Raw genomic sequence first — 10,835 nt, 5'->3', positions numbered from 1 at the left:
GTTGGATAATGAGGGGTCCGCCCATGTACTGTATTCACCCAATGATGCCCGCTGCCCACCCAGTTACCGCATTCTATATCCCATGACAAACGGCTCCAACATTCCCAAACGCGTCTCCCTGATGTCTCCTGCAGCATGCATGATGCAGCACAGCTACACTTTTCGGATAAGCCTTTTTGGTGACGGTTCCCCGTTTATTTCGTTTGCTCTGCGGCATCCATTGTAGGGCTGCTGCATGCGGGACTTATTTGGGAGAGGGGCGGGCCGGGCCATGCCCTAAACTAGTTTGAGGAGTGTATGTAAACTGCACACATGCATGGATGTACCACCGTGCATGTGAAGTATTGACTTTTGCTTGCCTCACGTCGTCCGTATATGTGTCCTGCGGGACATTGTATTACATTACATGGGAGGAATGGCATGTGACTACTTAGACCGAAAGCAGGCCGTTCGCTTCTGCTGCTGGACTTGACGTCGCTAAAAAACATCCCCAAATCGTGAGCTCCGTGTGTAGTTTCGGATTGACATCCTGCGCAAGACACACGTTGACTCCGAGCGGACGGCAGGCAGGCGAAGGCGAGGCGGGACGACACTGCACCGAAGAACAGACCCACCGATGCGCCACTAAACTCCAGATCCGCAGAATTCCAGGTGCAGACGAGTCAGGACTTCTACAAACAATAGACTGCCTTCACCATGATGTCCCTCATAGACCTGGACGACGACCAGCGATGGGTGCCCACGCATGTGAACGTCACCGTCCTTCGCGCGAGGGGTCTGCGGACGAAGGGCAAGCACGGCAGCCGCTATCTGTACACCATCATCCAGGTGGGCAAGGAGAAGTACACCACCGGCCTGGTGGAGAGGGCTCCGGTGCCCGAGTGGAACGAGGAATGCTGCTTCGAGCTGCTTCCAGGGGTGCTGGAGGAGGGGGGTCGCAGCGCCTACCCCCCCGGGAGCGGCGACCTTGTGCTCACGGTCATGCACCGGGTGCTGATTGGGCTGGACGTGTTCCTGGGACAAGCCTCCATCCCCCTGGATAGGATCTTTAACGATGGAATGTGTCCAAGAGATGAGTAGGTCACACTTCAGGCATTTCCCTCCACCTGCACCACCTGCACACTCAATGTTGGTCACGTCCACACATTCAGACACATCAAACTGTCATTGTCATAGAACAATGAAAGTCGTTGTCAGTGACTTTGATTGGTTTATTTTTAACCGCATGTTTCTATAATTGCCTAATTTCCCCAACCTCTAATTGCGCAGCACGGCTCAACTTTCCCCTGACATATAGAGACTCATTAACTCAGTGTCCAAATGCGCTCCTCCAGCTGAAGGGCTGCTGATGGTACTTACCAAAGCACTTTATTCACTGCCTGAAGCAAAACCCAAATCTGGATTGGATGTCATGGGCTTCAATAAAGACTTATGTGAAGGGAAATGGTTCTGCTAAAACTGTTGTAGGCCTCGTTTAGAAATGTGCATTGCGAGTAAGAGTAATTTGAGGTGAAATCTCCAACAACAAGCCTTACGCTCAGAAAAACAAGTTATTGAGGTTTGCTTGTGGTTTGCTTATTATAGCAGTTAAGTGTCCTCATAATAACCTTTATGGCTGACCATTTGTAGTTCACTCTGCTGTGGGGGAGAGCTTTACACACACACACACACACACACATACACACACACACACACACACACACACACACACACACACACACACACACACACACACACACACACACACACACACACACACACACACACACACACACACACACACACACACACACACACACAAACACATTTTTAATGCATGACTCTTTCACAAACGCTGCATACACAGGAAGGCATCGGTCCTAAATAAGTTCTACGCTTCCTAATATCATTACCCAATCAACATCAGAGTTATTCATTATTAGCTTTATTTTTGGACAGATTTGGCATATTTTCATAATACTTGACTCATGTTGCAACCAAATTCTACCACTTTGTTATGTTCGCCTGTCGTTTCACAAGAGAATCAGGGAATGGTTCACATCGATAGTAAAACAATCCAAATGTAATCCCATCTTTATCTTAAGCACATATTGATGATTTTATTTCTTGTTAGTTTGATCATCAGGGTTAGAGCAAACTACTAAAAGGAGCGTGCCGTCTAGCCGAGGCAAACACTATGACTAGACAAACGGTATTATAGGAACAAATCTCAACAAGTTGTTCTCACTGCACACAACTGAGCAACAGTTCACCCAGTTTAAGGAGAATCTAAGATGTGTTATGTAAGCAGTGAAAGGCCTGACGTTTTTATTCACAGCTTTGTAGGGACATGTTATTACATGGTAATAGCATTACATGGAATCAAAATAGCTTCTATCATTTGTAGCCTTTTCTGTGACTTTTCCTCCCTGCTGCCAACCAGCTAATAACTCCATCCCCAGGGCACATTTTGTCTCAGTTTTATGCTCATTAATTAAGTGTAAAGGCCCTGGCTTCATGAAATATACATTTTTGGAGATTATTACATGCAGGCTTTCATGATGTGTTGCGTAAAATAGAAAGGAGATTGCATCAGCTTCTATGTGCTGCTTTACTTTGCTTTTATATTTCATGATTCTCAATTATTTTAAATGCGGTAGGCACTTCTGGATTGATTTGATACTTTATTTTTGATGCACACACACACACACACACACACACACACACACACACACACACACACACACACACACACACCCTCACACACACACACACACACACACACTCACACACACACACACACACACACACACACACACACACACACACACACACACACACACACACACACACACACACACACACACACACACACACACACACACACACACACACACACACACACACACACACACACACACACACTCACACACGTCAGCATGACTAGATCCTAAAAGGAGCTTCTAAAGTTTTGCGATCACCCCCAGAGTGAGTCGTAAACCCTCTCTTAGATGCATTATTTAGCTGTTGTCTGTACCAGGGTGATTCAATGCCAGAAATGCCTTGCCTCAGGGCAGGCTGGTTTGGGGAATAGTACCATTTCACATCGGCTGCCCACCCACACACATTGTATTCATATAAAACGATCTCCAGCTAAGGGTGGACGCCGGCTTGTCTCCTCCGTTTCTCGTTGGCTACAGATGGATGAAGCTCAACTCCAAGGCGGGCAGGAAGGAGAAGGAACGAGGCGAGATGCAGGTGACCGTCCAGTTCACGCGCAACAACATGACCGCCAGCATGTTTGACCTCAACATGCAGGACAAGCCGCGCTCCGCCTTCGGCAAGCTCAAGGACCGCGTCACGGGCAGGAAGCGCGGAGACGTGGAGTCCTCTTCGGCCATCCTGCCCGGCCGCTTCGCCGCGGTGTCGGGCCACCTGGGACAGCACTCCGGAGAGGGGGGCGGTGGGGGGCCTTCAGGGGAGACGGAGGTGGCGGTGGAGGAGAAGAGAAGCAAGGTGAAGGACTTCTTCAAGGGGAAGCTGCGGCGGTCGTCCGACACCAGATCCTGCTCCTCGCTGGCGTCGGAGAGCAGTGTGTCGTCTCTGGCCAGCGATAACCTTGGCCCCCCTCCCAGCCTGGATCTCCTCGCAGATCCTCCCAGCTCCCCCGTTTACACAAGCAAGGTCAGGGTGGACAGCCTCTATGGCGAGGCCGACCTGGCTAAGAAAGGTAAGGCAAGGCAAGGCAAGTTTATTTATATAGCCCATTTCATACACTGGTGCAATTCAATGTGAGTAGATAAATACAATTTTATATAAAAAATAAAAAATATGTAAATATTCAAGTATACAATACAATGTACATGATCATAAAACAGATAATAATAGCAAATAAGAGCATGAGAACATTAAATTAGGCATAAAACCAGTAGTAAAAGCATAGAAAAAAACGGAACAAATTGAATGAAAAATAAATAAAAATGGTTAATATGCTAATGTTGTTAATATGTGTGTGAATGGCATGTTAATGGGACTCAAACAAACATCCCACGCCAACCCCACCACTGTGTTCATACAGTGCTCACGAGCCAACACACCACAAAGGTCCTCACCCATAAGCGGGCCTTCAGCGACGAGGCGAGCAAGATCACCACGTCGACCGCCCGCACCTCCCCCGCCGTGGAGGCCCTGAGGGGCCACACCATGACCCAGTCCAAGTCCTCCCTGTGCATCAACGGCAGCCACGTCTACGACTCGGAGCCCTCCACGCCCCGGAGCTCGGCGGCCCTCCAGTCCAAGCTGGTCCTGCTGGAGAAGTGCTCCCCGCTGTCGCGGTCCCTGCAGAACCTCACCAAGCGCGGCGACCCCGCCACCTCCCCCGGCGAGAGCCGCCGCTGGTCCTTCGACAAGGGGAAGAAGGAGGAGAGGGAGGAGGAGAGGGAACCCGATCCGGCGGCGGCGGCGTCAGCGGTCCAGAGCGCCCGGACGGGGGGACGCCCCCCGCAGGCGGCCGGGCCGATAGACGGCTCGGCCGCTGATGGGAAGAAACAGAAGAAGGCTCTGTTTTCAGGGGGAAGGAGCGACTCCCTCCCGGCCAAGTCGGAGCAGGGCCAGGCGGTTGTGGCCGCGGAGGGGAGGCTGAGAGGTTGGTTTGGATCCACTGATACCCAGAACAAACCAAGGTGGGTGAGGGTGAGATGAGCCAATGCCTGTAGGTCTGCCCCGTGGTGTTTGAGTGCGTCTGCCTGGGGGGGGGGGGGGTCGTTGGTTGAGAGTGTCTGCTTCCCCCCCTGCACAGTTGGAATGGGACTCAATTAAGTTGACACAGCATTTTCTGCAATGCCATATCATTTCATGTTTCTCCCCCTACAGCTTCCTCATCTTTGACGTTTCTTTTCAGTTCTCAGTAGATTGCAATGTTTGAAGTGGGTTCACCCAAAAGTCTGCATGATTAAACGGGATTGTTATACACTATTCTATTTTTCTTCGGTTTGAAATGATCTGCAAGCACTGCATCTTTTTGCTTCTTTGAATTATCTTCAGTTGCATTTTTCCATCCTGCTTTCTTCTTTCTTTTAGTTTACAACTTATCAAAAGCTTCACAAATTTCCGTTGTGCAGCCAGCAAGAAAAGTCCAACCTTACATGAATGTCACCAAGCATTCGGATGGTCTTGTTTTTTGTTTGTGTGTAAAGAATTGCTCCCCATTGGTCAACCGGCACATTATTAACTAAGAAGACTACTTGTGCCCTATTTCCTTCACAGGCTGGAAGTTTCTCCTAAGGTAGAAAGCAGCTCAGATGTGCCCCCTCCCCTCCCTCCCCGCTCACCCATTCCCCAACAATTCCAGTTCCCCTCCCCCTCGGCCTCCCCCAACGGCCCAGACTCCCCCGACAACAGGAATCACTCCTCACCCTTCTCAGCCACATCTTCTCCATCCACCACCCCCATCTCCACCTCCAACCCCTTCCTCACCCATATGCAGCGTAACCCCTTCTTTGAGGAGCTCATAGCCGAAGACTTGCGCAAATCCCCTCCTCTCGTGCCTCACTCCCCTTCGGTCCCGGCCTCTTCCCGCTCACCTCCCTTCCACCCCGGCCCATCGCACGATGCAAAACCAAAGAAAACAGCCTCCGCCAGAAGGGAGCGGCCGAGGCCCATTGCGAGGCAGATTTCCCTCCCAGCGTTGCTTCCAAAATCCCCCATTCCCTGTTCCCCCGACCGCTGCGCGCCTCGCTCCGCGTCTGAGAGCCAGGAGGAATGCGACGACTTCTTTGATGCCTTCGCCTCGAGCAGGCTCAACTCCCCAAAGGGGCCTCTCCCCCCAAAAACGTTTAAAGCCATCCCAAGTCATCCTCAAAGAGGCAGTAAGGCTCTTCTGAACAGTACTTCCTTTCACACCATAGAAGAACAGAAGGCCGATGATGCTCAGCCTCCACCGTTGCCCCCCCGGAGGTTACTCAGAACCTCTGTGAACGATTCTGACACCTGGCTGCATAGAGGCCAGCAGTTAGCCGTCCAGCAGGAAGCCTGCCTCCTGTCGCAGACGGGTGCCGCGTCCCGGCAGCACGGCAGGGAGGCGGAACGCAAGAGGAGCACGCAGAGCGTGTCTCCAGACCACCTTTCGAACAGCGAGACGTCCGAGTCCCTGAGCGTACTGACCTCACCGTATGAAAACCTAACCGCGCCGACTTTCCAATCCGAAGAGAACCTCAAGAAGTTTAGGTATGAGCCGTTAGAGGATGAGAACGATCGCTGGAGAGGGATGCTGTTTGAACAGGATTTGTACGGACGTGTCGGTATTGGAAATAGTAGCGAGCCCAAAGTCAACAGCGCACTGAGCAGTGTCTCTCCAAAAAATGCCAATCATTTGGAAAACAATGATTGGATAGGGGACAAAGTGTGTCATGATGACAAAATGGTAGTTTCTGATTTCTTGGGTAGCTTATCCGCAGCGGTCACCAAGTCTAATATGATTGACATTGGTGACACTTCCTCCATATTACAGTCCACAGTATACACACCACCTGTGGACCAAGATCACCCTCCATGTACAAACAATGACACATCTCAATCATTCACATTTGAAGACCTGAACATGAATGTGAATGACTCCGATTTTACTTTCATTGATTCTGAAGGCTCATCCCCATCCGAAATAGCTGACCCTGTCAAACATCTCAGGGGTCTCGACACAGTCTTCCAACAACCATCTGAAGACATATTGCTAGCAAACTACCATATAGAGATGAGTATGCCAGATCAGATGTTTAGCACAACACAGAGTAATGTCTCTTTGGAAACCACAAGTAACCTATCCAATGAACAGCTTATGATGCTACCAGTTGGGGAAGATGAGGGATGTGATCTCCGTCAACTGACACAACAAAATATCTGTGAAGTGGGTTCTTTAGTCAGCCTAACATCTGCCCAAGCTGACGTTGAGTCGAATCAAGATACAACCAAAGATGCTTTGAACAAGACAATCGATGAGGACCTTGATGGCAATGGAAACCTCCAGGCCAGCCTAGTGACTCTCAATAAGAAAGACTCATCTTCGTTATCCTCACCATCATCGTCATCATCGAGAGTGGTCAGTGCACGTCTCCGACCAAGTGGGATGAGGTGTTCAGCGAATCAAAGGCTTCAAGGGGAGGCCAGTGAACAACAGTTACCACATCAACCCAGTAATTCACTTCAAGTCTTTCCACTGTCACATGAAGATACATGCGATTTTATTGAAACAAATATAGAATCGGGGACCAGAAGCAGCTTTGAAGAACTCCACGCAAAAGTAGCCCCTGAGAAGAGAACCCTTTCAAACTCCAAACCTTCCCCATCCCTCTCTTCATCGGCCGATTCCACCCCAGGCGGTCTACCTCACTCAATCCCAGAGTCCTCATGCAACTCCATCCACCCCTTGAGAACGCTACATAGCGCTGGGTTCAACAGCACACTGGCTGTGGCCCCTTTCACCTCCTCTCCCTCTTCTTCCTTTCCCCCTCCATCCACCACTGCCCAGCCCCTGACCGAAGCACTGCACACACTTTTGCCTGAGGAGATAGATCCAGCTTGCAACCTGCCCCGTCAGGAGAGCAGGTGAGAGACCTCACACTTAAGCTCCACAGGGATTTCTTCTACTAACCTCCACTTTTAAAAAAGACAAGCACCCGAGTTACAATGTGTGTAAGGCGTAGGAATTATACACAACAAACGGCACATCTTGTAAATAGGGACTTAATTGGCGGACGTGTGCGTATGTTTCTGTTGTGCTGCCGTTTTGTTACACCTTTTTTGTTGTTGTTTGTTGGGTGTCAATTGCATGTGAAGCTCTTCATTTGTATATCCAAAATGAAGGATGACTCTGGCTGCACATTTTGCTTTGTTTCAGTTTTATGTTGCTCATTTCATTCATGTTTCAGTTTGATGTTTAATTGACATTCCAGACCACAAACCATTCATTGTGATGTGAAGACAAAATGGAAAATAGTAGATCTTCCTCATAGTTCCTAATTGCGCTTTAGTCAAACTAGGAGTACCTCATCGGTTATTGCTGTTTTTTGTCACATTTACTTGATATATTCCTGTTGTAATAATGTATGTATCGCTAACGTGCTAATGTGTATTGCTAGATACTCTACTTCTCATTGAACCATTCCCTTAACAAGCATAGTCCTTACATTTACACGGTACATTCCGGTGTATCAGCGTACGCTTACTCATGATAATGCTAAATGCTCATACTCACTGATAATTCCTTCTTAGTGTATTATCAACCCATTTTTGGCCTAGCGTGACTTATTGTTTGTTAAAAACTAAAAAACCGGAGTGTTTTTTTAGACCTTCCATTAAGCTGATTGGAGATGCATTGATGTATGTTCTGATGTAAGCATCAGCAAACCCCCATTAGTGTTAAATGTAATAACGGACCGGGAGTGTTCGACTAAATTGACCTCACACCTGAGTCCCATATGAAGGGCCGTTGACTTGTTGTGTTCCAGCCCCCATCCAGTGAAGCCCATGAACACCACAGGGGGCCAGTCGGACAAGAAAGAGGGCCGCTCTGTTCTGGAGAAGCTCAAGTCCACCATACATCCGGGTCGCACGGCCAGTCAGAGTGCAGCTGAGCCTGAGAGGAGTCAGGTAACACACAGCAACAAGATGACAACACATCTCAAACCTTGGACATCTGTCTCAGTTTTGACCAGGAAAGGGACATTGAGAAGAGCAAATATGTTTTCCTTGAGCATCCTGGTAAAGATATACAGCAGCAGGTTGTTACATAAAAGTGACGGACAGACACCAGAAAGTTAACTAATACATACCACAAAATATAATCTGTGGGTTGATTCGCCTGCTCTGTGAATCAGAACAACATGCACGTCAACATGTGACCTAGAACATCACACAGCTGTGACCTTTGAACCTTTCCATGGCCCCTCCTATTCCCCCTTCATCTCTCTCTCTCCCTCCCTCCCTCCCCCTCTCTCTCCCCCTCCCTCTCTCTCCCTCCCTCCCCTCCGCTCTCTCTCCCCTTCTCTCCTCCTCCCTCTCCCTCCTTCTCTCTCCCCTTCTCTCCTCCTCCCTCTCCCTCCTTCTCTCTCCCCCTCTCTCCCTCTATCTCCCCCTCCCTCTCTCTATCTCCCTCCTCCCTCTCTCTCTCTCTCTCTCTCTCTCTCTCTCTCTCTCTCTCTCTCTCTCTCTCTCTCTCTCTCTCTCTCTCTCTCTCTCTCTCTCTCTCTCTCTCTCTCTCTCTCTCCCTCCCTCCCTCTCTAGCTGCCGACTGTGGACAACACGGCCCAGTATCAGCAGCTGTCTAACATGGAGCTGATCTCGCTGCTGCTGCAGCAGGAGATGGACATGCAGAAGCAGCAGGCGGACAGCGAGCAGCAGGGGGCGCTGCTGGACAAGCGGGAAGCCGAGCTGAAGAAGCTGAAGCTCCAGGTGCGAGACCTGGAGGACTACATCGACAACCTGCTGCTGCGGATCATGGAGCAGACGCCCACGCTGCTCCAAGTGCGCGCCCGACACAAGTGACCGCGCCCGACACAAGTGACTGACCGACAAAAGACGTCGCTAGGACAGAAGATTTGTAACCCCATGTCAAAGACTCGTAGGCAAACGATAGATCGTATTAACTCCCGTTTTCAGAAAGGATTTATTATGCACAGAGATAACACAGGTCCTGTCTGGGAGATCGCTAGTTAAGACAACTCCCCTCCCCACTCTCTAGGCCTCCTTGTCAGCGAGGTCTTCTCTCTGCTTCTACTGCCCTGTCGATGTAGACACTACCACCACGTATTACCCCCCGAAAAAACGGCATGCTTGTTACAACCCCAGCTGTTTGGTGCGGTGCTGGAGGAAAGCGCTGGCTACCAGGACGTTCCTTCCCTTGTAGCTTTGGTCATGCATTGCGATACTACATTGAGATACATTGAAGATGATGCTACGCTCTTGTCACTTTACAAATAGCATACTGCTTCCACATAGACCTTCCGATCTAATGTTCAGGGTATAGGGCTAATGACGCTTGGTCATCAAATGAACAGTTTTGATGTTTTTTTGCACATCATGTTAATAACATCTGATCGTTTTGAATTTGAATTACAACTGGAAAGAGTTGAATCGAGTGATGAAACAGTTTTTTTTTAAGATATTGGGAAAAGAACAAATAAAGGCTAGAGAAAGTGCTCATACGTCACACCACAACATTAATGCATTACTTCATCATAAGCAACAACTAAAATGTCCCATCCTTGCATCTCGCTCAAAGCAGAACAATGTAGATATCCTATTTATGTATTTTATGATCCGTTTTGTGGTTTTATTGTCAAAATCGTTATGTTTGAGTATTGACCAAGACATCTCTGTTATTTATTATGCGAGTGTTAAAAGAATAGATAATAGATCAATTTACACTATTCTTTTACATTATTTTGTCAAGAAATGATACAAACTGATATCACTTTCAGTACCACTGTAGCCAATGGCAATGCTTTGCATTATTGCAATATGTTGATACATCAAAAAATAAAGTGCACAGTTTAAAAATATTTGTTTCATAGTCTTCATAATCTTAACTCTTATAATGTTGTTACCAATACTTTAGTGGAGAATTCATCATTAAAGTTTTGGAATTAGTTGGTAAGTAATAACGTTGTATCTCCTCTTGGGGGCCCTGTTACTAGTATCCCCTTACGCAGTCACAACAGCACCCTCTGCAGGACGTAATAAAAAAAGCATGTTGTACGGTTGTCTTGGCTACCCTGCTCTTTATATCATCCCTCTATCTTTGTACCGATCTTTCAGTTGCATATTGGCAGGTTTTTCTTTTGGCAAACACCCCAAAACAAACT

The 10,835-nt window shown here is 48.5% G+C and overlaps 1 protein-coding gene across 1 annotated transcript; it reads left to right on the top strand.

Annotated features, from left to right (window-relative positions):
* Positions 1-298: 298 nt before the first annotated feature.
* On the top strand, positions 299-10,514 carry LOC130391005 (rab11 family-interacting protein 1). Its single transcript, XM_056601192.1, has 6 exons — positions 299-1,076; positions 3,180-3,709; positions 4,058-4,661; positions 5,245-7,578; positions 8,481-8,622; positions 9,256-10,514. The coding sequence occupies exons 1-6, from the start codon at positions 697-699 to the stop codon at positions 9,514-9,516; spliced, it is 4,251 nt and encodes a 1,416-aa protein (XP_056457167.1). The 5' UTR covers positions 299-696; the 3' UTR covers positions 9,517-10,514.
* Positions 10,515-10,835: the final 321 nt, after the last annotated feature.

Source organism: Gadus chalcogrammus, chromosome 10 (genome assembly GCF_026213295.1).
Source record: "Gadus chalcogrammus isolate NIFS_2021 chromosome 10, NIFS_Gcha_1.0, whole genome shotgun sequence".
NCBI lineage: Eukaryota > Metazoa > Chordata > Actinopteri > Gadiformes > Gadidae > Gadus > Gadus chalcogrammus.
Note: the sequence above shows the minus strand (reverse complement) of the source record. Positions and strands in the feature narration are given on the sequence as shown.